Raw genomic sequence first — 27945 nt, 5'->3', positions numbered from 1 at the left:
CCTTGGGGCCACAATTTGAGGGGAAGTTTGCAAACTGGAGCATGTTCGGGGGTGATAGTCCCAAACCAGGCTCCGGGAGTGACCACTGGAGGGACCACTGAAGGGACTAGGGACACTGGGCTTTGACAGAAGTTGTCGCAGAATTTGTGGGCCTTCTTCAGATATCCAAAATGTTGTTACTGGGAATGAACAAGTGTCATGGCCCCAGATGGTAGAGGTGTGGGCTCAATGCGGCTGATTTTGGTTCAGGTAAAGCAAGAATTTTGCTTTGCCGCATCCATTGGAAAAAGTCTGGGCCATCAAAGGACACATTTAGTCCCCAACTTTGGAGGCAGCCAAGTGCACCCTAAAGACTTGAGTGCTCCCTGAGTACCCCCAGTACACCCTGAGTACCCAAGTGCACCCCCAAGCATACCAAGGACCACCCCTCAGTGGATGCCAAGGAAGTAGTAGTCAGGCCGCAGGTTGGAACAGCACCAGCTAACTTTTAATCCCTCTCTAACCTTGAGATACCAGGATGTAGCCTACACATCAGGAGGTGAACAGAATCTATCCTCATTTGTAAGGGTTGTCCCCAGGGCAGCGGGGGTGCAGCCCAGTGTTCCCACTGGGAGATGCCCATGGGTGCTCAGGTTTCGTGGCTTCCCAAAGCTCTGTTTCTGACAAATTAAATTGGTCCTACTCTGGTCCCTGCAAAACATCCAAAGACACATTGATTTGAATACAAATCTTTATTATTATGAAAGCCACAGCAAAGGCACCTCAGAGTCTCCAGGTACCCAGTCTCAGCCGTTCAGTGGGGACAAGAGTTGTGCTCAGGGCATGGCCATGCCCTCCTGTGCTGCATGTGGAGGGGTGCAAGGCCAGGGCAGCCGACCTGGCCAGTGACCAGGGGTGCCCAATCCTCTTAGGAAACAGTGTCTTTGGGTCATAACATTAATTTGTAGCTTATTTTGTTATTAAGATGGTGAGAGAATTTCTCGTCCATATAGAGCCTCACTTTTTTAGACGAATGTTATGGCATCCCGTTTGGGATGGATACGTGTTTGTTTCTCAGCTGCTGAGGGATGTATGTTCTGAAACAAAAGGGCTCCCAGCCAGCTCTCTGGGTGCCTGATAGAGAAGCGTATCAGCAAGATGCTTATTTAAAACCCATATTCCCTGACCCCTCGTGTGGAGACCCTGTTTCAGTAGACGGGAGTGGGGCTGGGGTCTGCATAACCTGTGTCCAGAAGATTCTGTGATCAGCTTGGGAGGATCCTGTGCAGGGAGGAGGGGATGACCCACAAGCCCGCAGGCCCCTCATGCCGAGGCACCTGATGGACTGCAGAAATGCTAAGCCTGGCATTGTGCTCACACTGGGAAATGACCTGGGGGAAGCTGGGAAGAGGAGTCCAGGCTGGTTCCACCCTCTGGCTCAGAAACCCAGCTGGAAAGCACTGGAAATAGGGAAATAGAAGATTGAAAGCCCGGGCCCCCCGACACCCAATTCCCGTCCATGGCTGAGGTCGAGTGAGGAGGCCTGGAGGCTCTGGCTTTGTGGCCTTTGCTCTTGTTCTTCTGTTCAGGGGTCGCTGCCCACCAGGTTCAACAGGGCATTCTTGTAGTCCCCGCTGGTGTCTTCCTGTGAGCAAGAGATGCAGGAGTGTGAGAAGGGGCTTGTTTGTGCCTGCTCTGCAACAGCGGCTGTGTGATTATGACTAAGAGCTGTGCCCCTGGCTTAGACCTGGCCCAGCCCTCCATGGTTCCTAAACCACAGGGTTTAGGAACCTTGTTTTTAATTTCAGGCTATTCCTTTGCATCTCCTTTTGATTCTCTTACCAACTACAAGCAGGATTAATGCGGAAAATGAATCAGAGACTGTTCCACTCCTAAACAAGGAAGGGGTGGGTGGCTCCCTCACCCGTCAGCGGTCGTAGGGTTCTTCTATTCAGGAGCCAGGTGTGTCCAGCATTCATTTGCACAACATGATGCATAATTATTCAGCATCTGCTGTGGCAGCTTGGGAACCAAGGCTGAGAGTGGGGCATCAGCACACACCTGGGGGCAGGGCTGGGGTGGAAAGAGCCTGGACCATCGTGCCCTGACTGTGTGGCCAAGGCAAGCCCCTTCACCTCTGTGGGACTCATCTATGTAATGAGATTGATGCTGCACTGCTGTGCATCTTGTTGAGACGTGCTGAGGGCACAGGAGCGGAAAGGTGAGCTGGTCTGCCCTGCGGCTGGCTCACAGTGGGTCCACACTTTGTCTCCTGATGAGGTTGACCTTGTGGTCCGATGGCTGGGGAGCCCTGTTTCTAGCTACTGGTGGGTCCTAATGGGACTGGCTAGTCCAGGGTCTGCACACAGAGCTGGGAAATGGGCCAGGTCAGATCACCCAGATTCTTCTTCATGCGGTTAAGGATAGTGGGGCCAAGAGAGGGGAGTGGATTCATCTGCAGTGGCATGGTGAGTAAGGGGTAGGCTGGGGCTAGTCCCACTTTCCACACTCTGGAGTTTAGATCTCATGGTTATTGTCTGTTTTTTCAATGTTTAGTAAAATTTGCCTGTTTTGAGCCTGAAATCTTGTTACAGGTTTTAAACTACAATTAAATTTTTTTTTAACTCTTTCTTTCTAGAGGTTTCACTCTGTCACCCAGCCTGGAGTGCAGTGGTGCAGTCCTAGCTCACTGCAGCCTTGGACTCCTGGGCTCAAGAGATCCTCCTGCCTTGGCCTCCCAAAGTACTGGGATTACAGGTGTGGGCCACCACACCTGGTGATTTTACTATTTTGAAGATAATTTTTGTAACAGTTGTTAGAAAGAAAAGCATTAATTTTGTTTCCTTTTTCAAATACATGAATTATACTTGGAGTGTTTATACATTTGCCTCTTAATTTCAATGCAGGAGTTTCTAACTCATATTAGTGTTGAAAACCATTTTTGCTTTAATGACATCTGTGGTCTACACTAAAAAGAAAATATTTGGTGAACGTATTCATGATTCTAACTCAATTTTTTAAAGTAACAACATTAGATAAAATTCAAAGAGGGCAGCTTCATGTATCTCTAGAAATCTCTTTGTGGCTGTAAGCTACCACGTGTGGCTGGAAGGGCTGATGACAATCAGCTCGGACCGGCTGCAGGGGACAGCAGCAGTCCAGGCTGGTATGTGCCTTGCCCTCCTGTCTCCCAACAAGATTGGCTGGGGAGCTTACAGTGAAACCAAGAATAATTCCAACTCTCCCTCTCCCCTGCCCACTTGCTGTCCCACCTTGAAACATTTGAAAACAGAAATGTCTTTTCAACATATTGTCAGCTATGTGTTTCTTGAAAAGTGCACTTAACAAGGACATTTGCAGAAGAGCTGGAGATTTGACTTAGTAACCAAAGAAGGCTTGGGGATGTATTTGTCCTAATGTGACTTCTGCTAATGAAATCATCAAGACCTCAATTTGTAGACACCCCCAGGTGAGCTATTTTTCCCAATTATCTCAGTGTGATAATCATTCTATGTTTTGAAGGCTCCAGAACTTTCGCTAATTGGAATCTGGTTAGGCAGTCTATTGGTGCTCATCTGACTTCTCTCCTTAGATCTGGCTGCCAGGACTACTTAAATCTGGATTTGAGTGGTGGGCCCCAGTTCCTACCAGACTAGTTCCTCTCATTGACTCTTCAGAGGTGGCTCCTTCTGCACGCATTTGGTGTCTTTTCCAAGGAGCTATCATAACTCAAATTGAAAACCAACTTTCTGAGTGGGGCACAGGGGAGCCTCCATGCCGTGGTCTCTGCATCTGTCCTCCACCCCCGACTCCCTTCGGGCTCCAGCCACACTGACCTGTGCCGTTCCCTGCGCACACCACATGGTCACGAATGCAAGTGTATGGTGCCCACTGGGAAGGGAGGGGCCCACATGGCATTGGCCACAGCCTCCAGGTCTCCTGGAATGTCTAGGTTTCAGGCTGGCCTCAGCTTTGGGAGCGCCTAGCTTACCATGATCATGCTGCTGAGGGTCTTGCCATACATCTTCTTGAAGTGACACTTGATAAGATTTAAGTCAATCTCGCTCCTTGAAACGATGTTCCTTATCAGGGTCCCGTCACGTGTCCCTGCTCCCTGGGCAAGACAGCGGCCATCAACAATCCTGCCTCGCCTTTCCCGTCCATCTCTGAGAGATGGACAAATCTGTGTGATTGGGTTCTGGGGCTTTTAGAGGGAAAGAGATGCAGGAAGGAGCCTGTGCTTCAGCTGGGGAAGCATTAGGAGGGATGCTTTGGTGGCTTCGGGTGTCCACTTCCTCAATCCCTTCTCACCCACCGCCCATAGCTCTTCCTTTATGATGCCAAGTGCTCCAAAATGCCATATGTTTGGTTTGCCACATCAGATCCTAGACACAAAATACTTACTGCTCCAGGAACAAGACTTCCTTCTAGAGCAGTCAGCTTAGCCCGGAATTCCACAGGCAGGGCCTTCCGGCTCACCTTCATCCCTGACCAGTCTTATATCAGCTGGGGCCACATGGCCAAGGGAATGGCATGCCCTGTCTCATTTCCTGGGCAGAGGTGGCCAGAGGGCTTGGGTTTTGGGTGTGGAACTAACTTCAGGAGATATCAGCAACCATTAATTAAAGAAAATGGGCAATGATTTTAGTTTCAAGGAATGATTCACCTCTGGAGATGGAGTTTCCCTGTCCCAGACTCGGTTTCACTTCTGAGAACTAAAATCTTTCTGATCCACAAGAGGTTGGGGGGTAAGAGAACTCCCCAGTGTGGAAGACGGTGGTGGCTTTCAGCTCCTTGGCTTTGCACTTGGTGCTATGTAGGGCGAATGTCAGGAGGCAGAAGACAGAACAGTTACCTTCATGGCGTAGTAGAGTCTCTCTGCAAAGTAGCTGTGGAGGTTTCGGGTGCATTTCACTGGCAAACAGGAAAGCTGTGTTAATACCTGGAGCTGGGAGGTGGCACTGCCTACAACTTGATTTATTATGTCTTGCCTTGGGCCTTAAGAGTCAGTGCTGTGCAAGGGTTGGTATATTTCTTTGTGCCTTCTTTCCCAAAGTGAGAGGCTTTGTGTCAAGTGGCATGGGACAGGGAAGGAAGCCCCGGGCACTGGGCACAGCTCCAAAGGCCCAGAGCAGGCAGGCAGAATGGTGAGATGTGAAATGCACTGGACTGTGGGTCTTGTCTGGAGACACCAGCTCAAGCCTCTCTCCAGGCTGCTCAGAGCCAGGGCAGGTCCTGGGCTGTCAACCCAGAGACAGCTCCACCAAAAATCCAGCCGCTCAGCTCCACAGAACACCACGGTTTGGTGCTGGTCGTAGAGTGTCCTCTGTCACTTATCAGCAGGAACCCTGCATTTTGAATTCCCATGTGATAAGTGGAGCTTGGCCTTGGAAGACTAAGGCATTTAGGGGTATCTGGTCAGAGAGTGGGCCCTGCAATGGCCCTCATGGGTGCTGCCCAGAGACTTGGGATCTGGGTGGGGAAGGTTGGTGTTTCCACCCGGGGCTTCAGAAGGAGTGTGGGCTTTGAGTGAGGTAGGCGTGTGTTCACCTCCCGCTTTGTTGGTGCTGTATGACTTCATTACTTGACCGCCCTGACTCCTCTGGGAAGTGAGACTGAGGCAAGGCTTCAACGGGAAATGAATAGGAAGGCCTAGTACGACGCGGCACTGCATGGCTTCACTATTCCCTGCTGGCAGACTTCATTCATGGGAGGTTCAGGCCAGATCCAGAGGCGGACTTTGGAAGCTGAGATTGGAGCAGGGGTGTGATTAGATGCCCCAACATAGACTAGATTGTATCACAGCAGCCAAGGCTAGCTGGGGTGTCTCAGATGGCCCTGTCCACCCAGAGAGGCAAGAACACAGCAGGGAGCCTGCTGGCTGCTGGGCTCTGCACAGAGGCAGCCTGGTGTGGAGGTGAGAGCTGCAGGCTAGGAGTCCTGACCTGGGTTCTGTGTGTAAGTGGGGGAAGAGACGACCCTCTGCCCAGGGCCTCAGCTTTCTACTCTGCAGTGACTCTTCCCATTGTGATCTCAGCCCTGGACCACATGAGAGCTCTGGAATGGGTCCTCCTGAGTGGCCCTGACTTCCTGCTGTGGGGAAGGTCCTCAGTGTTTCTCAGCATCAGACCATCCATCACTCAGTTTGGACTCAAGCCACACATCATTTTTTCTTCAGCTGGCAGTGAAGGCACGGGCCAGATTGCTGGCTCACGTCCGGAAAGGTGACTCTGTGCTGGTCAGGGCTTCACAACCAGAGCCAGAGTGCTCTCTGCATGGCTGCCGTGGGTATGCACAGGGCTGGGGCTGGCATAATCACTGGTGTATGCATTTGTGTGGGCACACACACTCACAGACTCTCTCTCTCACACACACTCATGCATCCACTTACACACCTACATTCACAAACATACACTGTCTTTCAAACACACACATCCCCACCCACATACTCACATCCCATCCATGCAGTCAGGCACACACCCCCTCAGGTACACACACTCTCATACTCTCACTCACACTTTCATGCTCACACATTCTCATGCACACACTCATGCATGCACACACACTCATGCACACACCCTCGTGCACACACATATGCAGACACTCTCACACAGTCTCATGCACACACACCCTTATGTACACACACATGCTCATGCACAGTCTCATGCATGCACACTCATGCACACACACACAGCCTCATGCATACACACATGCACCCACATCCCATACACACACCCTCATGCACACATATGCACACACCCTCATGCACACACTCATGCATATAGTCTCATGCACACACACTCATGCGCACACATGAACACACAGCCTCATGCACACAATCATGTACACTGTCACGCACACACAGTCTCATGCACACACACTCTCATGCATATACACCCTCATGCACACAGTCTCATGTACACACCCTCATGCTCACACACTCTTATGCACACACTCACACACCCACATCCTCATGCACACATTCTCAGGCACACACCGCCTCATGCACACATTCATGCACATACACCCTCATGTACACACTCACACACACACACACTCATGCACACACACTCATGCAGACACACTCATGCACACAGATCCTCAGGCACACACAGTCACACAGCGATGGGCACCACATGGGCAGCACAAAGAGTAATCCTTGGCAGCACACATTGGGACTCTAGGAGCGGAGTAGTCCCTAGGTTCTGGACTGAAGAGAACAGGTAGAGTGTGAGTTGGGGGAACATCTCCTGAAGGTGACACAGGGATGCTGTCTCTTGCGGTCACATCCCTAGGCCCTTTGTTTTTTGGTACTGCCCCATGGTGAGCCCTGTGGCCTGAAAAATGCACATGTCCGAGCTCTTACCCACGGTGAGCATGGCCTCCTCCAGTGAGCCGTGAGTCTCACTCTTGATGCTGTCCTCAATGCTCTTGTTGGCAATTTTCTCATACTCTTCAAACACTGTGGAGAGGGCTCTGCTCAGGGGATGGTCAGACCTCCTCGTGCTGCCCTCAGTGTCTCTGATCAGAGACTGCACATCAATGTGCCACCCAGACCTCCCACTTGGTGGCCAGGGAAAGAGTCCTGGGCTCCCTGGCTCTCTCCCTAACTCTAGACAAGGTAGAAGCTCGAGGGAGAGGCTCATGGCCAGGGTACCCCCTGTGGCCCCAGCCCTGCCCCTTCCGTCCCTGGTACCTCTCAGCAGGTGAGTGGCACTCCGTGTACACAGGATGGTGATGAATTTCATCTCATCAGTCCCACGAATCTTCTCTCCTGCTGCATGCAGATCCTAGCATTGGGACAACCATGACAAGACAGTGAGAGAAACCAGGGAGGTGAGGGACGGAGCCCCAGAGTCCCAGAGCTGCAGCCATGGCCAGCCCCGGTCCACTCTGCCAGGCCAGCATGATCCTCTGCTTCGTCCTCTCTAACAGGGAGCTCCCCTTTCTCTAGCAGCTCTGGCTTAGAATATTTTCTCCATCTTGGGCTACAAGCTGCTGTAGGAACTCCCAGTCCCCAGGCTTCCCTCTGCCAACAGACAGACTTGCAGAGATCTGGACACATGTGTCCAGCACTGAGGCCCAGTGCCCCCAGGTTCGTGGGCTGTTCCTACCAGGACAGAGCTTTAGTGCTCCCCCACCCTCAAGTCATGCTCTTTCCTCCTGAGTCTTCCAACACCCTCACTCTTCTCCCCAGACACTAAAGGGCAAAGGCCTACAGGGAGCTGAGCTAGGTGGGTCCCCGCCTAGTGTCAGAGAAAGGCCCCCATGGGCAGAGGGGGCAGAGTCCAGATGGCAGGGCATGGGGGCCACATGGCCAGCTGGGTGCGACCTCACCTGTGCGTCTTGGAGGGCCAGTCTCGGGTCCACAAAGCCGCTCACATCATCCCTGCTGCCCTAGGAACAAAGGAGTTGGCTCTGTAATGCAGGCTGGCTGACCAAAGCAGCAAGGGCCAAGGGGGGATCCGGGGCTTGGAGGGCAGGCATGGCGCTGCTGCTTTTTGGCTGTGGAAACTTCAGCAAGCTGGTTATTCTCTTCTACCCTCGGTTTGCTCATCTGGACAGTGCGGGTGGTAAGGACTGTCTGATAAGGCTTGGGGGATTCAGAGAGCTAAGGTAAGCAAAGCACCTGGCATGAGACCTGCAGGAAGGGCCTGCTCTCCTCCCTCTTCCAGAAGGCTTTCACATGGCTGAGTCAGGACAGATACAGGGGCCCTGGAGAAGGGACACTCTAACCGTGCTGAGACATATGCAATGAGCCCTGGCCACCAGGACTGTCCCATGCCCTTGCCCTGGAGTCAGGACACCCTAACCATGCTGAGACATACTCAACGAGCCCTGGCCACCAGGACTGTCGCATGCCCCTGCCCTGACTCTGGTGGTTGTGTTCAAGGGCCACTCCCTGGGACGGAGCTGTTGGGACCCACAAACCAAGGAGCTCCGAAGAGCCTGGGCTATGATACCTGCAGGAGGCACACGAGGATCCTCTCCAGGTAGCCACTTGTGTCTGCCTGGATGTCCTCCTCCAGGCTGGACCCGTAGTCTGCAGGGAAACAGAACCATGAGGTGCAAGCAGAGGCCGAGGGCCTACCTACAGCCTGCTTTCCTCCTTCCAGCCCTGTTCCCCACACTTCTCCTGATTAAAGCATTCTCAGAAAGAAAGACCTTGGTGCAGGGCATGGATGCAATGCCCAGGTGTCCAAGTGGCAAATGGCTGTCACCTGGGTGGTGGTTCACAACTACAAGCGACATGGATTCTCAACCAAGCTCCAAGCACAAAGGTGGACCAGGCCAGAGAGCCAGGCCAGGGACTGCCAATCAAGCTCCATTTCATCTCAAGGCTTGGCAAAGCCAAAGCCTCCAGGAAAACTCCCCACTGGGTACACAATGTGGAGGACTGGCTGTAGCCTGGGGTCCACACCCGCCACTACCACAGTCCTCAAGTGCAGAGAGTTTAGCTGACCGTGTGCCTCACTCCCCTGTAAGAGAAGCTGGTGAGCTTATAGATTGAGTTTGAGTCATGTTCAATGTCACCATCAGGCCCAGGTATTGGCACACAGTAGGTGCTCAGCACCTGTGGGTGAAAATGTCCCCAAAGGGTCCTTTCCAGTGAGGCCCAGGTTATTTCTTGAACCTTGTTCCCTGCTAGGCTGCCAAAGCTTGTGGCCACTCCCAAGCAAGTCTTGAGCTCAGACCCCTGTGCCCCGCCTTCTGTGCCACCCCTTACCTTCCTCATATGCCTTCATTATCTCCTGCAGCTGCTTCTTGGTCCGAGAGGCCAGGATCTCAATGATGATGCCCTCCTTGGTTCCTAAGCCCTGTGGACAGAAACCTCTGCCTACTGGAGTGCTCTGCCATGACCTCCTGCTCTGGCCACACCTTTTTTCTCTAGATGCCTGAGCCTTAGACAGGACCTTACTGCTCTGTCCCACTTGGAGAGGGAGGATGTGGTGAGAAAATCACATGCTTGTCTTCAATGATGGATACTGAGGGCAAGTGACGCAGAAGCCCTGTCTCAGCTCTCCCTCCTTAGCTGGGTGGTCTCAGACAGGCTGCTCCATGACGCGGAGCCTAAGCATCCTGATCCATAAATGGGAATAATAAGCCTTCCCCGTCCAGAAGGTGGATTAGGGAGCATGAGTGTAAAATGCCTAGTGCTGTCCATGCAGCAAGTGTCCTTTCAAATGAATGACTGTTGTTACTGAGTCCCCATTTCCTATTAATCCGCAAAAACAAAGAGTAGTGAGGGGTAAAGGGAAACCCGGGGGACGGGGGCTGTGCCTGGGACTGCAGAGGCAAGTTTCCAATACTGCTGTACACCTGAGCTGGTGAGGTTTTGAGAAATACTGATTTTGGCTTCAGTCAGGAACCAGTGACTTCAGGTGTTGGGTACAGTCGGAGCAGTAGGCTACCTGCTCACTGGGCCTAGCTATGGTCCATGTGGCCATTCCAAACAGTGGCTCAACGAGAGATCTGGGCTGCTGGTGCCGGTACCCTCATTGCCCTTATCCAGTCATGTGAGCACCCTGCCCTTCCCCTGCCCTGCCTGCGTGGTTACCTTCATGGCATCGTGCAGCTCCTTGGCTTCGTATCTGTATGGCAGGTACATAAGGGCCACAATGAGCCTCTCTAACTTGCCACTCAGCTCCGACTTCAAGGTCTCGGTGAGGTCCTAATGCAGGAACAGGGAATGGTGATATTTGTCATAAGCCAGGCCCACCTGAGTGCAGGCATCAGGGTGGTGGCTGGGCTCAGGGGGTTGGGCTAGATTCTGCGTGGGCCCTGCCACGTGCAGGCTCAGTTTCTTGGGCCAGCTCCTTAGCTTCTCTGAACATCAGTATCTTTACCAGTTATATGGAGATGAACGTGCTCCTGCTTCATCCCATTGCTCAGGGGGTTGATAGACTCAACTCAGCATTCACTGTGGTGCTGGGCACATCATAAGTTCTCAGTAAAATGAAATTGCCATTCCTAGCTAGACCGCAAGCTCTGAGTGTGGCATCCCTATAAAGTACCTGTCACTTGGGACTCGATGAATGAATGCATGCCTGAATTAAAAAATCTGTCTCACATGTGTCTCCTTCTCAGGGTACATGCTCCTGCAAGGAGCCACCAGGCCACATCAGCTGATCTACAGAGCAGCAGAGAGATCAAGGGCTTTGTCAGACCTGGATTTTAATCCCCACCTTGTTGATTAAGGCTCTGGGACCTTGGTTAACTTACAACCTCTCTGAGCGTCAGATTCCGCAAATGTTAGAATGCAGAGAATAGTGTGTAGCTGTGAGGACTAAGAGAAGGAAGTTCTAAAAATGCGCCCTGGGTTCTCCAGGAGAATATTTGAGCTGATCTTCCTTCATTAATTCTCCAAAGAAATGATTTGATCGCTAGAGGCTTCAGGCAACTGTGGCTAGGCACGTATTTAATCTTGTGTTTACCGTGTACCCCCACATGTCGGGCTTTGTCCCAGGGATGGAGGGCAGGTAGGAGGAGAAACAAAGGGTCTGGCATGCTTGCTCCAGGCTCTTAGCATTCCCAGGTGGCAGAAGGGACGAGGTGTGGGTGCAGGCAGCTCCACTGAGGAGAGTGTGGCTGTGCCCCAGAACAGAGAGAAGCCAGGCTTGCATGCCTGGGGTGTGGGAAAGAGAAGGGTGGTCTGGGTCCTGGGGGCAGGGTGAGCTAACCTGGTGACAGGGGAGACAGAGCTCCAGTGGGGCTTGTCAGGTTCCTGAGAAGGAACGCATTTAGGAAGGAGGCAGGAAACGAGGCAAGGAAGACCAGCCCCGGGCCTGTGCTCCGACACCTAAAAGTAGGTCGGCCAGATAATACACGGGCCAGCCAGTTGCATTTGAATTTCAGATAAAGAACAATTGTTTTAGTGCAAGCAGGTCCCATGTGCCCATGCTGCCAGTGGGCTGACTCTAGGGAAGGTCTTCCAGAATGGAGCTGCCCCCCGGGCTGTATTCCCAACCCCAAGGCTCACCTCTCCCCACCCCTACCAGCCTTCCCCTTGCCTTGCCGAACTGAGCCTTGAAGGACTTGGCGATCTGCTGCCGCTGCACGTTGCTCCTCCTGGTGAGCACATCAATGATGGCCTGCTCGTTGGTCCCTGCAGGGATACAGCGAGAGTGACCCTGCTACACCCAGGGGCACTGGTGAGGGCTGGAGAGGGGAAGGTGAAGGCAGCTGCTTGGTGGCTGAGCAGTGAGGACATGACACCTGGATAACTCCAAACCCCTGGACCATTTTTTATGGCGTAAACAAGGCCCTTAGGAAATCTGGCTCCCCATTTTCCACACCCACACCCCCACAACGCTGGGCTATGCCTAGGCCCAGTCTCACAAGACAGAATTGAAGCCTGGGTGGCTCCGGACATCAGCCTGAGCCTTAGAAACTTGGCTGAGTGAGACCTCCTTTGTGTTGGTTGCATTAGGGGAAGGTCAGTACTGAGTCCAACCTCTGAATCCGAGGCCTGGCCCAGCAATGGCACGGCATCGGGCAGCAGGTCTCATCTCCCTGGGCCTCTGTTTTCTCATGTGGGAAGTGGAGATAACAGTAAAGGCTTCACAGAAAACAGAGGACATGAGTTTTCTGGGCTCATCAGAGAGGGAGTTGTCATTGATGCCCCCATCCTTGGACAGAACTGGCTAAGGGGTCGGCCCCAGCTGGCATGGGGTCAGGATGTATGCTCTGCCCTCAGGTCAGGAGGGCTTTCTGGGTGAGTTTTTAAAATCTAGCCTCAGTCCAGCCCTCGCCCACTCGCGGTAGTGCTGAGAGTGGCACTAGGCAAGTACTGGAGATGGGAAGGGAGCCAGCTCCAAGGTCATTGACATGGGGCAAGGGGGCCTTGACTCAGCCCCACAAACTCCCCACACCCCATGGCCCCACCAGCCCTGTGCTTGGCACCATAAAGCACCATCCCCTTTAAACTTCATGTGACACATGAGGCCCAGAATTCTTGGGGCCACTTCACAGGTGAGAGAGCTCAGACTGACGGGAAGTCACTTACAGGAACACACAGCTGACCTTCCCGCCCCCATTACCTAAGGCAGAGCAGCATCCTCCTGTCCAGTTTTGTGGGGTGGATGCTGACTGTACTGCAGAAATGTGGGCCTGTGTGATTCTCTGGGTAGTGGAGTCAGTCTGAGAGTATCATGGGACACCCCAGCTCCCCAGATGTCCCCTGGCACCCACTTTCCAGGGCTGTGGGCTTGGGGTGTTGAGCAGAGGTGGCAAGGCTGCTGACACCCACTCACCGATCCCCTTCATGGCTTTGCAGAGGGTCTCTGCATCAGGGTCTGGGTTGAAGTGGGAGCTGCTCTTCACTGTGACACCCTCCTGTTCAATCTGCAAGAGAACCAGGCCTGTTCAAAGCAGGCAGGGACAGGGAGGGCAGCACAGGCTCCCAGTCCCCACCTTGTAGTCTGCCCCGACAGGGTGAGCCCCTTCCCTGGGCACGGAGATCTCAGCCCTTGCAGGCCAGCGCTCAGCGCTTCAGCTCTTTGGCCAAAAAGCTACTCTGGCAGAGTAACCAGAGCCAGAGCTTGTGAGGAGGAGCCGTGAAACCTTTCCTGTTGCTGCCTTTGCCATCTGAGGGCAGAGAGCAGCTCCAACCACACCTAGCTCCCTCCAGCACCAGCCACAGACAGCAGGAGGGGACAAACTCACCCAAAGTTAGGAAGAAAAAGAAAACTTAAGCAAAGGCTTCCTGGAGCTGAATGCACCACCTTCAGAGCGTGCAGATGAGGCTGGGAGGCCAGGCATGGTTCTGCCTTTCTGAGGAATGGTTTGAGCTCAGTCTGCCCTCTTCCTGGGGAGTTGGAACTTACAGGAACTTAGAGGGTGGGGGCCCAGCATGCTGACAGCTCAGGGTGTTTGCAAGTCCAGAAGCCCATGGGGCTCAGAGCATCAGCTTTAGAAAAACCCGCAAGATGCTGTGCAGATTGTGAAATAAACCAGATAACTGAGTACCTGAGCCCTTGACTTCCAAGCCTCCAGTTCAGAGCTTGCCTGAGGGCTCTTTAAACTTGTACACTGCAGAATTTCTCAGATGCTTAAGACGGATGACCCTCATAAGTATGCTTTGGGTGGAGGGATGGTAGAGCATGGAGGGATATTGGAGATAGATATTGAATTAGAGGGAGACTCAGAGGTCCTCCAGGATGAAAAGTTTAGTCCCATACATTCTGGCCTTCCACTTACCTGTTCACTCATTCTTTCAATCATGTCCATCATTCACCCATCTACTTTCCCACCTACTCGCTTATCTATTTCACTACTACAGCGAGCCATCCATCCATCCATCCATCCATTCACCCACCCATCCAGCTATGCATCCATCCACCCATCCATCCATCCACTCACCCATCCAGCTATGCATCCATCCATCCATCCACCCGTCCATCCACCTACCCAGCTTTGCACCCACCCTTCCACCCATTCATCTATCCATTCATCCATCTACCCATCCAGCTGCGTGCCTGCCCATCCATCCATCCATCCATCCACCCACCCGCCCACCCACCCATCCAAGACCTGGATTAGGTTCTGAAAATAGAGAGATTCCCATGGATGGTATATCTGTAAGGATCTTTTGAGTAAGAGATAAGACATTTTTTTGAACCCTTTGCTTGAATTTCAAATGTTTCGTGACAGAGCTTCCTGAGTCATTTCTTAGCACTATGTTTCACAGCAGAAATAGTTAGAAATAATTCCTATGGAAATTCCAACCAGAGAGAGCCAGTGTGGCCCCAGATATTGCCCAGCTATGTACACAGACACGAGATCCCTTGCTTGTGGTAACACTCTGCTATTACTCCTCCTAGCACTTGGAGCCCCTTGTGTATGCTGGGCCTGGACCAGGTGCTTTAGATGCAGTGCTTACATCACGGCTTCCTCAACAGTTGTGCTAGGTATGTACTGATGCCTCACTTTACAGAAAGGGAGCTGGACTCCCTTACACAGCTAGTAAGCCGTGCTGCTGGGACTTCACCCCCAACCTGACTCAGAAGCTGAGCTCTGTCTGCCTCCCCTGCCCTATTGATGACTCAACCTTTCCCAGGCAATGAGTGTCCCTGGAACGTTCCACTGAAGGAAGCTTCACCCACAGGAACGCAGGTCGTCTGGGAATGTAGGAGGCATCTCAGCCCTCAGTGCCTGCCAGCTTCCCTCTGCCCTGGCACTCGGGGGCTATGGTGCACAAGCAAGTGGCCAGGCTGTGTGACTGCATCCCTGAGGAGCATGCCATCCAGCAGGGGTGCGGTAGGGCTCAAGTGCAGCATTTGTAAGCAGCTCCCCAGCTGGTTCTGATTTTGCTGCATTGAGAAGCCTCCATCTCACTTCCCACTCTAAGGTTTTAGAAAATAAGGGGCAATGTTCTGGGAATCAGGCCCCTGGCTATCAGTGTGGAGTCCTGGAGCTCCAGACTCCCTGAAAGAGCCAGCCTCAGGCTCCTGCAGGGTCTTGCCCAGGGCAGTACTAGTCCAGACAGGTGCATTTTCACTGAAAAGGTAACTCAGACCATCCTGTAACTACATCTATTAATATAACTTGTTCTGTGACAGGCGCAGGCGAGCTGCCACGCCTTGGCCTTCCTCCTGGTATGTGGCTGCTCAGAGGCCTGGGAAATGGGGTTGTCTCTACAAGAGAGACACAGAGGAAAAGGCAACACCAAAGGGAGAGGCGCAGAGGGGCCTTGCCTGCAGACAGAGCTCTCTCCAGTGGCTCCCTCATCCCTTCCTATCCTGTTCCTGGTCCAGCTTTGTGCTCAGAGGTCACTGGGTCCTTGCTGGCAGCTCAGCCGTCGCAGGTGGGGTCTGCCTGTGAACTGCTGTCCCAAGCCAGCTCTCACATGGGGCATGGACATCCAGGGTGCAGTTTTGGCCCTGGAGTCAGGCTGTTCAGATTTTCACCCAGACTCCAGCACTAACTAGTGAGTTCGGGCACCCGCCTAGCCTACTTTTTCTCATCTGTGGATAAGGATACTGGTATCTACTTCATAGACTTCTTGTGAGGCTCAAGGGAGATATTGAATGTGAGGTGCTCAGAGCAGTGTCTGGCACACAGTAGGGGCTCAGTGAATGCCACAGTGATCCTGCCAGTTTGACAGAGCCCTCTGTCCAGCTGAACTGGGTGCAAGGCCAATGTCAGATCGCATTGGCCAGCACCTGACTTTGGAAACCTCCCAGCACTGGGCTCTCTTGGCCACATCCACCTCCTCAAAGGCAGGTTCCCAGCAGCCTGGTTGAAGCTGAAGGCTGCCATGGCCCCTTGTCCTGGCAGATGGCTGCTCCCCTGGGGGCCAGGACAGCTGTCCCACCTCACCCTGGCTTCCTCTGTGTCCCACCTGTCTGGCCCTGACAGCCCCTGCCTGGGTTATGATATCTGTGACCAAGAGATTCCCTGAAGCTGGATAAGCCTGGGTCCCTCGCAAAAGCTCACAGAGAGCCTGGGGCTGTGCAGAGAGACCCCAGTGCTCTCTGACAAGAGTCTGCTGGCTGAGAGACCTTAGCAAGTCAATCAGTGTCTCTGAGCCTCAATTTCTTCATCTGCAAAACAGAAAGTGCAGCCCTGACATCCCGAGGCTGCCTGTGAGGGAAGGAAGAGGGTGTACAGAGCCGGCAGCTGGGAGATGTCATCTCTGTCCCCTTCTGGATATTCAACTCCTTAGCACAGCAATGGCCTCAGGCTCAAGCATAGATGGAAAGCTCCTGAGAACCCATCAGTTCTGCTGGGGATGGGCTGCACTGAGCCCTGGGTTCCTCAAGAGTCCAGCAGGCCAGGTCCTCCTGCTTCCTCTCTTTCCTCTCGTCTTAACAGATGAACATCGTTGATCTCCAAGGTGAAGGCATTGATGGGTTCCCAACAGCAGGTTTAGGTTACTCTCCCACTCAAAGCCCTTCCATGCCTTCACACTGCTCTTAAGGTAAAGCCTGAACTCCTCAGCCTCCCATGCAAGGCCTTTCAGGACCTGGCTCTGCCTGCTTCCCTAGGTCCATCTCCTCCTGGACCCAGACCCTCGAGCTGTGCTGAGCAGCTTTCCCCAAAGCCAAGCTCCCCGCCCTCTGAGCCTCTGCATGCAGTTCCCTCTGCAGGAGCAGTATGCCTGATTCCCCCCAAATGCACACACGTGTGCACCCCACTCACATTTACACACATGGCTCAACCCTCCTTCGAGTAGCCCCACCCCTGCAGGAGTCCCTCCACTGGACTCCTATCAAACCTCAGCTTCCCCCTGCATTTCCAGATTTCTTCATCTGCCTGTCTCCCGGCCCAGGTCCCATCCTGCCGTGGGTGCTCTAGGCCTGAGACTGTTTCTTTTCGCGTCCTCCCCACCCTCCATGCTTGGCTCAGCAGGCAGCCAAAGGCACCCTCACATCTCTCAGGCCTCCCTGGTGCCCAGCACCCAACACTGTGCAGGATCCCAGCTCTCCTGCCAGCTCCTGCTTACCCAGGCTTTCCACCAGGCCATCTTGTTCACGTCGGGGGCAACTTTCTTGGGGAGATGAAGAGACACAGGTCAGCCTCTGCTGGGGCTCCACAGGTCTGGCTCCTGTGGCTGAGGATCAAGGAGGCTGCTCACTTGGGTGTGGGGGTGCAAGCCCGCCCCAAGCCACACCCAACACCACACCTGCCTGCCCCCCTCTCGCCCTGGGGCTCTGCCTGGCTTTGGCTGTTTCCAGTGGCTTCCAGGCCCCACCCAGACACTGTCCAGGCCTGCACTGGGGAATTACGAAACTCATTGCCGGATATTTAGGCTGTGGCTATTACACATATGGGAAATTCTTAGCTCCAGCCTGCGAAGCCCCGCTCAGTAAACACAGCTGCAGTATTGCACTGTTTTCACTAGGCCTTGATCACGTCACAAAGAATGTGTCCCTTCACAAGCTTGGAGACAATGGACACAATGGGGAGCTCAGCAAAGGATGCAGAGTGACAGCCGCCTCCCTTCACTGGGATAGCCGTGTCTAGAAACCTCTTAATCACTCCTGAGAAGTAGGGATGGGTTCGCTGTACGAGAATAAGAAACAGAGGCTCCAGGGTTGAGACAGTTTGCCCAAACCACACCTCTTGTGGGAAGCACAGTTGCCATCCCCCATGTCTCTTGGGCTTGCGGGTTCCTGCTCTCCCGTGGGCCCAAAGGAGATGCTGTCTGCCAAGAGAAGGAGGAACCCTCCAGAGCAGAGGTTAACTATTGCCACTCCAGGATTTGCCCACTCTGGTGTCCCTGCCAGGAATGTGTCCCCAGCGCCGCCCTCCCCATGCCAGCTCCCAACCAGCTGTCTCCTTCCCACCATTCAGCAAACACATCCTATCTCCAGGACCAACCCCTTCATCCCAGGCAGGTCTTCCATGGGAATAACGCCCTGGGTGGGGAGTGGTTTGTTTTCCATCCAGTGCAAGCTTGGAGGTAACAGACAAGAATGTCCTGTGATGCGAAGTGCTCAGCATCCTGATCCCCGATCCAGTATTCTTTAGGGGGCAGATCCCATAAGTGCCGAGGCCAGAGCAAAAGGCCTCAGCCTATTTCCATATAATCATGAAGAACAAAGTAACTAGAAATATAACCATAGTAGTTATTAGTTATTATTCATATGTGATCTTACTTATTCATAGGTGATCTTCATTCTTTTACTAATGCCTCTCAGGTTGGAAGTGTGAACCTGGGGTGACATTGTGAAATGAATGACACTAAGGCAAGATGCTTTAAGCCCTCTGTCAAGCCCGCATAAGGGCTGCTGGAGGGCATCTTATCTGTGCGGCAGTGCCAGCGCTGGAAAAGTGCCAGCTGTTTAACCAGCTAGGGGAGGAGACGTCCAAAATGGCCGAGATGTCTCCTTCCTGGGGGAGTTAGGCAAAAACTTCGCCTCTCCAAGCTCTTGTGGTGGGCCTGATGGCTGTCAGGTACACCCGCAGACATCTGGGGGCTTAACTGTCTCTATGTGATGCTGTGCTTCAGTGGTCATGTTCCATGTCGACTCGTGTTCTGATGATCTGGTTCCTTTTGTCTTAGAAAAAATAATCACTAATAGCAATATAAATCTTAATGTTTTAGTTCTTTCTTGATAAGTATGGAAAAAGTGCTGATGCATTATGCTCCTTACCTTAATTTGGGTACCAGAAATTCCTGAGCCCCTACCTGAATGACACGTGATGTACTTGACCCTATCACTGCCACGCCTTATTGACCCTGCCCCCAGTCTCCGACCACCAAGGCCACGCCCCACCTACTCTGTCCCCAGATTTGCAACTCAATAAAACTGAGAGCATCCTGGCATTCTGGGCTACTGCTGGTCTCATCGATTTGCGATTTGCGTAGCAGTGGACCCCGGGGCCCAAACTCTCTTTTCTCGATCTCTGTGTCTTGTGTCTTTTATTTCTACAATTTCTCGTCTCCGCACCAGCTGGGAGCAGCTCACCGAACCCTGTAGGGCTGGAGCCTACAGTGCCCTTCGCTCTAAGTACACAGCATTCCCAGGCTGTTCCTGGAGGTGTGGGCTGGGGTTGGTAGGGATGAGCTGGGCCAGCTGCATCAGGGGAGGCAGCCATGCCCGGGGCACAGAGCCACTGCCCAAAGCTACCTCCAGAGCTGGGAGCTGTCCTGCCCATGACTCTGTGAGATGCCCTCCAGAGAGGAAGAGGGCAGCCATCTCCACGTCCTGAGACTGATGAAGGGCCCATTCCAGGCCTTTGGGTACCTGGGCTCACTACCCTCCTGTGGGCCAGGACCAAGGTGCCCTTGCTGGTGGCATTCTCAGGAGCTCAGCCTCTCTCCATACATGTGCACATAGAGGGGCACCCACTGCCTAGGGACAGTGAGTTTGGGGGTGGAGGTGGGTCCCTTCCAGGAGGGTTTGGCCAAAGTCCAGTTGTGAAGGTGACCTGAGATGGGTTCCCTTGAAGGAGCCATAGTGTAGAGAGCCCCGGGCAGGATCCAGAGAGAAATGCCAGCCCTGAAACTGAGACACAATCCAGGGAGTGCTGCCAAGAGCAGCAGACACAGCCACTGAGGCCCATGGGGAGGGTGGCCCCTCTGTGGCCACTCCTGGCCTGTGCTCACACCCCTTCCTCAGGCCCATCTCACCAGCTCTTGCAGCCCAGGATCCACATTCTTTCCAAATCTCCTTCCTCTCCTGGCTTCTGGGATCCACAGTGCCCCTCACTATTCCTTCCTGTCCCTCCTCTACCTCCTGGAACCATTCCCCAGGATTCCCTCCTGGGCCAGCCCTTCCCCCATCTCCACACATTGGTGGTTCTGAACCCCAGATGCCTTTGAGATCACGTGGGTGCACTTTAAATCCTTCCAGCCCAGAGTCCTGAGCCCTGAGGCTCCCACCTGTTCCCGTGGGACCCCTTGGCTCAGCTGATCATCTTATCATCATCCATTATGTCCCCTGTCACCAAGGGCCTCTGGGATGTGTTGTCCCCACGCCCACCCTGGCACCCTTCACCCACCAACCTGTGCCCAAGTCCTGCTTTGACCCTGTTTCCCCTTCTGAGTGGTATTTCCTCACTCCAGGTAGGCGCTAGGGCAGCTGGCAAACCTGGCTGTGAGCCTCTGTCCCATCCAAAGAGATCCTTCCCCCAGATTATCCAGTCAAGCTTGACTTCATGATGTCATTGAGTGTGGCCAGAAGAGGGCGTTGAAGCCACATGTCCCCCCAAGCCCCACGGAGCTGCACCAGCTTTGGAGTGAGAGAGAGCCTGGGAGATTGAGCACGGAGTGCTGGGTCCCCATGGAAAAAATCATTGTAACCCTTTCTTCCTACCACTCTTGAGGACCCTGTGGGGACACAAGGCACATGGAGGATGGCGGAAGAGGCACGTGCCTGGGGTGCTTGGCACCAAGCCGGGGTTCATTTCTGTGTGTTCCCAAGATCCCCAGCCACATGTCACACTCCTGCCTCACAAAGTGACAGGCAGTCCTGTTCTGGACACTGTGCTGAGCATCAGATGCTGGCCATGGAGACCCTGGCTTTGTGGGGAGCACAGACAATCAACACAGTACTGTCAACGCAGAGAAGTGTACAGGATGCCGTTTGGAGCACTAAGGCTATGGAGTAGTGTAGTCTGGGAGCTGGGTGTTGGAGGAGGCTGCTCTGAAAGAGGGACCTTCCACGGGGCCCGGAGATCACAAGAATCTTAGGAGTTAGCCAGGTGGAGGTGGGGACCATGGGGGTGGGCATGGTGGAAAGTGAAAGCGAGTAAGGGAGAAGCTGAGGGCACTTCCGCACTGGCAGGGCGAGTGCATGGGACAGGGTGAGTGTGCACTGGAATGGAGCATGGGTGCAAAGGGCAAGGCATGCATGCACAGGAGGGAGCATGTGTTCACGAGGGTGGAGTACACAGCGCAGGGGTGGCGGTGTGTGTACATGAAGATGAAGTGTGTGCAGAAGGATGAAGCATATTTATGCGGGGCCAGGGCATATATGCATGGGGCGTGTGTACTTGGGGACTGAGCGTGGTGTCCAGCCTGTTCCTCCTAAGTAGTAGGCACCAGCCGATTCCTCGTTGAATAAATGTCAGCCAGAAGGAGAGGAGATGCACCCACAGGCTCATAGCAGGAGCGGCATGGCCCATTGGTGAGCATCCCCACAGGGGACAAGGGGGATAGAGGAGGAGGTGTGTGGGTGGGGGACTGGGTACCTAGCCAGGCTTCGTTCTGGTGAGTGAGCCCAAAGAGTCTGAGGTCAGCCTGAGGACACTGAGGAGGTGTGGACAGTCATGAAGAGAAAGGCATGATTCAATGCACATCCTAGAAGCCCACAGCTGTGCACAGCTGGAGACCAGGGGAAGAATGAGGAGGGGATGGGATGTAGTGTTCTGCAGGGAGCAGGAGGGATGGAGAGAGGCCAGTCTAGCACAGGAGAGGTGGGAGAGGCAGAGGGATGCCTGGGTGGAATAGGAGGGGCCAGGAGGGATTGGCAGCTTTAGGCTTCTGATTGGCAGTGGTGTGGATGGAAGAGTGCGCTTCTCAGAAAGGACCGGTGGGCCAGTGCTGGAACGCTGAGTCTCCCCTCTGTGCTGGCTGCTGGCTGCACTCTGCCAGGGTCACATCCTCCCTCCCCAGGGTCTGAGCTTTGCTCCTAAAGGGACCTTCCTCTGTGACTTTCTGCTGAGGAATGTCCTGGAAATGCAGGAGCCCAGGCAGTGCCCGGAGACTTCATCCCTCCCTGCCCAGCTCAATGACTGGAGAGCTCACTACCCCTGCCATGTGGTGCTCACTGCCCCCGCCTCAGCTGAGCAAATGCCAGCGCCTCACTGTGGGCCCCTGGGCCCTGCTGGCTCCCTGTCCTCCTTCCCTCAATCCTCCCCAGCTTCCTAGGAGCACTTCCCAAGGGGGTCACTGCAATCATCATCTCTCTGCATCTGAACCACTGGACCTCAGACATCCCAGGGAGCTGTTGAGTAGGCAATTGGGAGAAACTCCTGGAACTCAAGAGGAGGATGGGGATGGAGCCATGGCCTACGGCACCATCTCAGGGGTAATAATGAAGCCACAGATATGCCTGAGAGCTGCCCAGAGAGAACCCAAGGCTATTCAAGGCAGAGATCAGACACTCAGTAAACCATGGGAGCAGGAGAAAGGCAGGGCCAGGAGTTTGCAGGAGACAGCGGAGAGCAGGCTGCGTCTGACCAGCGGCTGATGAGATTCACGGACAGGGACCACTGGGGGTCACTACAGGGTGTGGAGGCTTCTGGGGGTCAGCGGGTTGCCTTGGAGGGTAGGACAGAGGCAAACAGCTCTTGCAGGCAACAGGGGTCTGGGGGCAGGGGTGATGGCTTTAAGGGAAGAGGTGAGGGCCAGGGGACAAGGAGGGAGTGCTCTGGGAGTTCTGGAGAGGAGAATGTGAAGACACAGGAGAAACAGGAAAAAGGAGAGGGAGGAGCATGGGAGCCAGGGCCCGACTGGAAACTGGACTTCAGTTGGGAAGGGAAACAGGCGAATGCCCTCTCTCAGGGTACTCAGAGGAAAGGTCAGGGAGCCAGGGCATGTGGGAGAAGCTCAGGTGTCCTCCCACTGTCTGGGTTGGGTGTTTGTTTAGCTGGAGGTGAGAGTCTAGGTCAGGTGTTGGGGAGGTGGTGAGGGCAGGGGCTGGGGAGGTTAGAATTAATCACTGCAGTGTAAAAGGGAAATTAACCTACAGTACCTGCTTTGAGCAACCCAGTACTCCACAGCAGGAAAAGTGAAGGCTTCCCTGCTCTCTGACATGGACTTGTTCTGACTCCCCTTGTATAGGCCCAAGAATGTGTCCTGTCACGTCCACAGGTGAAGGCCTTCACCCTGCTCAGCCTGCTTGTCAGAAGTGTCCCCCAGCCTTCCCGGAGCCTCAGTGTCCTGACAGTGCCCCGCATCAGATGGCTATTAGATTCCTACACTGGTGTTCACTCTGTAACTGGGCAAGTCAGCCAAATTAAACCTTTTATGTGTGCGTGTGCGTTTGCCTATGTGTGTGTTCACATGCGTGTGTTTCTGGGTGGGTGTTTTCCTGTGTGTCTGTGTGCATGTGTGTATGTATTATGTATATGTGTGCGCTTGCCGACCCGTGCCTTTGTGTTTGCGTGTGTATATGTGTGTGTGTCTGTCAGCATTCATGTGTCAGCTCTGTTGTCTTTCCTTCAACTTGTGGCCACTGAGGATGCTGGAGTGATCTGAGGGTGGTGGAGTGAGGGTGGGGTGAGTTGAGGATGCAGGAATGAGCTGAGGATGTTGGGGTGAGTTGAAGACGCTGGAGTGAGCTGAGGATGCTGGAGTGAGTTGAGGATACTGGAGTGAACTGAAGATGGTGGAGTGAGCTGAGGATGCTGGAGTGAACTGATGATGCTGGAGTGAGCTGAGGATGCTGGGGTGAGCTGAGGATAGTGGAGTGAGCTGAGGATGCTGGAGTGAACTGATGATGCTGGAGTGAGCTGAGGATGCTGGGGTGAGCTTAGGACGCTGGGGTGAGTTGAGGATGCTGGAGTGAACCGAGGATGCTGGGGTAAGCTGAGGATGCTGGGGTGAGTTGAGGATGCTGGGGTCAGCCGAGGATGCTGGGGTGAGCCGAGGACGCTGGGGTAAGCTGAGGATGCTGGGGTGAATTGAGGATGCTGGGGTGAGCCGAGGACGCTGGGGTAAGCTGAGGATGCTGGGGTGAGTTGAGGATGCTGGGGTGAGCCGAGGATGCTGGGGTGAGTTGAGGACGCTGGGGTGAGTTGAGGACGCTGGAGTGAGCCGAGGACGCTGGGGTAAGCTGAGGATGCTGAGGTGAGCTGAGGATGCTGGGGTGAGTTGAGGATGCTGCAGTGAACTGATAATTCTGGAGTGAGCTGAGGATACTGGAGTGAACTGAGGATGTTAGAGTGAGCTGAGGATGCTGGGGTGAGCTGAGGATGGTGGAGTGAGCTGAGGATGCTGGAGTGAACTGATAATTCTGGAGTGAGCTGAGGATACTGGAGTGAACTGAGGATGCTGGAGTGAGCTGAGGATGCTGGAGTGAGCCGAGGATGGTGGGGTGAGCCGAGGATGCTGGAGTGAGCCGAGGATGATGGAGTGAGCCCAGGATGCTGGGGTGAGCTGAGGATGCTGGGGTGAGCTGAGGATGGTGGAGAGAGCTGAGGACGCTGGGGTGAGTTGAGGATGCTGGGGTGAGCTGAGGACGCTGGGGTGAGTTGAGGACGCTGGGGTGAGCTGAGGACGCTGGGGTGAGCTGAGGATGCTGGGGTGAGCTGAGGATGCTGGGGTGAGTTGAAGATGCTGGCATGAGCCGAGGATGCTGGGGTGAGCTAAGGATGCAGGGGTGAATTGAGGATGCTGGAGTGAGCTGAGGATGCTGGGGTGAGCTGAGCATGCTGGGGTGAGCTGAGGATGATGGAGTCAGCTGAGGATACTAGGGTGAGCTGCAGATGCTGGAGTGAGCTGAGGATGTTGGGTGAGCTGAGGATGGTGGGTTTAGCTGAGGATGCTGAGGTGAGTTGAGGATGCTAGAGTAAACTGAGGATGCTGGAGTGAGCTAAGGATGCTGGAGTTAACTGAGGATACCGGGGTGAGTTGCAGATGCTGGAGTGAGCTGAGGGTGGTGGAGTGAGCTGAGGATGCTGGAGTGAGCTGAGGATGCTAGAGTGAGCTCAGGATGATGGAGTGAGCTGAGGATGGTGGAGTCAGCTGAGGATGGTGGAGTGAGATGAGGATGCTAGAGTGAGCTGAGAATGCTGGAGTGAGCTGAGGATGATGGAGTCAGCTGAGGAAGCTGGAGTGAGCTGAGGATGGATGGTGGAGTGAGCTGCAGATGCTGGGTGAACTGAGATTGGTGGAGTTAACTGAGGATGCTGGGGTGAGTTGGGGATGGTGGAGTGAGCTGCAGATGCTGGGGTGAGCTGAGGATGGTGGAGTGAGCCGAGGATGCTGGAGTGAGCTGAGGATGCTGGGGTGAGTTGAGGACGGTGGAATGAGCTGAGGATGCTGGGGTGAATTGAGGATGCTGGAGTGAGCTGCAGATGTAGGAGCGAGCTGCCCTGCTAGGCACTCCTTATCTGCAACTCACACACAGCGTTCTGTTTCTGGTTTCCGTCTTGGTCAGTGGTGCTGCAGAGCACATGCTGCTCACAGCTGTCTTTGGAGTTATTCCACTTTTGCCTTAAACTCTCTGGTTGTGTTTCTTTTCTCATTAACACATTTTAGAACTTTGGTCCTTAAAGCTCTGCATTTGTTACAATGAGCTGTTCTTGTAATATAGTTTTATCTTTTTCGAACTTTTTACACACCCTTATTTCAATATTCATTTGAGATCAGTCTACTCTCATTACTTTCTGGGCCTTGAATCTCCTCGTTTCCTGTGTCTGCTGCTTCCCTTTGGGGAGATATCTGGGGGTTTTTCTCTGAGCTCCTCTTGCGTAGGACATGGTTTTCCATGAGAGTCCCTGTTCCCCTGGATGAGGAAGGTATCTCCCAGGGAGAGTTTCCTGTTTGGTGTTGCGGGAGCCTGGCAGGTTCTCTCAGTTGCAGAGGGGCATCATGTTAGTTTCTCAGCTCAGAGTTTCTGCACCAGCTCACTGCGGACTTGGGGCCCTGGTTTTCCGCAGGTGCCCGGGAAAGGCGGCCCTCTTCTGTGCTGGGTGCTGCTCCGTGGTATTTGTTCTATGACTCTGCAAACATTGTTTTTAGTAAGCAAATGTAACACACGTGTGTCTTCTGAAACAATGAAGTGGCACACCATCTCCTCATTTTCAGCCAGTCCTGAGGGAGGCCCCTGGGCCCCTAATGCCTGAAGCCACTAAGGCAGGAACACCCTGGGGGGATGGGAAATGGGAGATGCCTCAGCCCCCGTTTCTGCTGTTTTCTGGGCCCCAGAGTAGAGCTTCAGCATCTCTGAGATAGCCTGAGCCAGGGCCATCCTCCACTTCATGGATTCCCAGCTGTCCAACTTAGGAGAATTCCCTTGACTCTTTCTTGGGTGGGAACTGGAGTGCACCAGCTCTGGGTCCAGCTGGCCACTTTGGCAGCAGCAGGGATGAACTTCACTCACTTGAACCCACCTTCTCAATGCCTCATGGGAGGGAGCAAACAGGCAAGTGAGTACCATGGCCGGAGCAAGGGCTTTTGGGCTCCAGCCCCATGGCAGCATCTAGGGGTGTGCTACAATTAACACTCTTTTAGCTTTGCTGTCAGTGGACTGCTTACATGTTAAACAGCTCAGTGAAGAGCCAGTGTGACAGCCTTTTTGGGTTCCTGCACTCAGTGCATCCCGAATTCTTGTCTGGCATCCAGGAAGAATCAGGTTACATGCATGGATTGAAGGATGGTGTATGCAGAGGATTTTATTGAAAGATGGAAGTGGATTTCAGTGGGATGGGGAGTTGGAAAGGGGACGGAGTGGGAAGATAATCATCCCCTGGAGTTCCCTGTCCCTGGGGATGGCTAAACTCCTCTCTGACCATTGTCTCCGATGTCCAGCTGCCTTTTCTCCTCTTGATGTACAGATACGTGTTGTGTTCTCTCCTTCTCTACCACACTGCTGTGCTCCCCTGCCAGTGAAGCTTCAGGTTTTTATATGGGCATAGGGTAGAGGGCATGGCAGGCCAAAAGGCATTATTTGGGCAGGAAAATAGGGATGTGAAGTTCTCACTTAGGGTCTTGGACCCAGGCTTCAGGGTAGAACCCTTGACAGGGACCCTGCCATTTTCTACCTAATATTTCCCTGCCTCTTGTCTATGTCAAAATGAACACCTCTAGAGCCACCTGCTCTATGAGCCAGAGCTTTCCTCCTGATGTGAGCGAGATAATGGAGCAAGCTGAGGATGCTGGAGTGAGCTGAGGATGCCAGAGTGAACTGAGGATGGTGGAGTGAGCTGAGAATGGTGGGGTGATCTGAGGATGCTGGGTGCCTCTCGGGTGTCAAAATAGTGAGTAACTGCTAATTCACCCACAGAAGCAGGGAGATAGAAAAGGAAGGACCAGGATTTCTGGTTGCAAAAAAATGTATCCTTCAGTTTGAGACCCCAGGGTCACCTTTGGACTCATGAGCCGGCTGGCCTGGATGTCCCTGGAGCCCCAAAAACTCTACAGGGATCATGAGCAGGGGGGTCACTGCCCCAGAACACTGAGGCACCCACATGGTCTACCCTGGCTCCTCACTCAACAGAGGAAATGAGATTCCAAGGTCCCTCCGATACTGCAGGTTGGCCTGAGCCATGAGGTCCTGATCCAATATGGCATCAAATGCCTGGAGCTCATCCTACAGGAGCGGCCACTGAGAAGCCCCCAGGTGTGCTGCGGGGATGTACAGAGTCTCATTCTCTCTGGACACCTGTGATCTCTGAAGAGACCAGGGTTCCTGTGGCTCCCAAACTACCCATAATGATGCAGTCCAGTCAGAACTGGAGACTTGGCTTCAAAGCGCGTTGGAATCTTTCCCCAGAGCCCCATTGTTTTTTTAGAAATTAGCACTTACAGGCCAGGTGCAGTGGCTCACGCATGTAATCCTAGGAATT

At 53.7% G+C, this 27945-nt stretch overlaps 1 protein-coding gene across 2 annotated transcripts; it reads right to left on the bottom strand.

The window, feature by feature from the left end:
• Positions 1–716: 716 nt before the first annotated feature.
• ANXA8L1 (annexin A8 like 1) lies at positions 717–17522 on the bottom strand. 2 transcript variants are annotated; one of them, XM_003734448.5, is made up of 12 exons: positions 17426–17522; positions 13233–13323; positions 11991–12085; positions 10538–10651; positions 9707–9797; positions 8943–9022; positions 8317–8376; positions 7676–7769; positions 7346–7441; positions 4835–4893; positions 3971–4093; positions 717–1624 (listed from the first exon to the last, which is right to left on the bottom strand). In XM_003734448.5, exons 1-12 carry the CDS (start codon positions 17444–17446, stop codon positions 1565–1567), a joined length of 984 nt encoding a protein of 327 aa, XP_003734496.3. In that variant the 5' UTR covers positions 17447–17522; the 3' UTR covers positions 717–1564. The 2 variants fall into 2 exon arrangements, with proteins under 2 accessions (XP_003734496.3, XP_078200105.1); XM_078343979.1 differs by lacking the exon at positions 3971–4093.
• Between the last annotated feature and the right edge of the window lie 10423 nt (positions 17523–27945).

This window comes from Callithrix jacchus, chromosome 12 (genome assembly GCF_049354715.1).
Source record: "Callithrix jacchus isolate 240 chromosome 12, calJac240_pri, whole genome shotgun sequence".
Taxonomy (NCBI): Eukaryota; Metazoa; Chordata; class Mammalia; order Primates; family Cebidae; genus Callithrix; species Callithrix jacchus.
Note: the sequence above shows the minus strand (reverse complement) of the source record. Positions and strands in the feature narration are given on the sequence as shown.

What these genes read in the sequence shown, in the direction of transcription:
- ANXA8L1 (XM_003734448.5), bottom strand. Translation starts at nt 17,446, where the DNA reads ATGGCCTGGTGGAAAGCCTGG. An exon ending in CAAAGCCATGAAGGGGATCG is followed by an intron (nt 12,086 to 13,232) that starts GTGAGTGGGTGT and finishes GTATCCCTGCAG; the next exon opens with GGACCAACGAGCAGGCCATC. An exon ending in AATGAAGGCATATGAGGAAG is followed by an intron (nt 9,023 to 9,706) that starts GTAAGGGGTGGC and finishes GTTTCCCTGCAG; the next exon opens with ACTACGGGTCCAGCCTGGAG.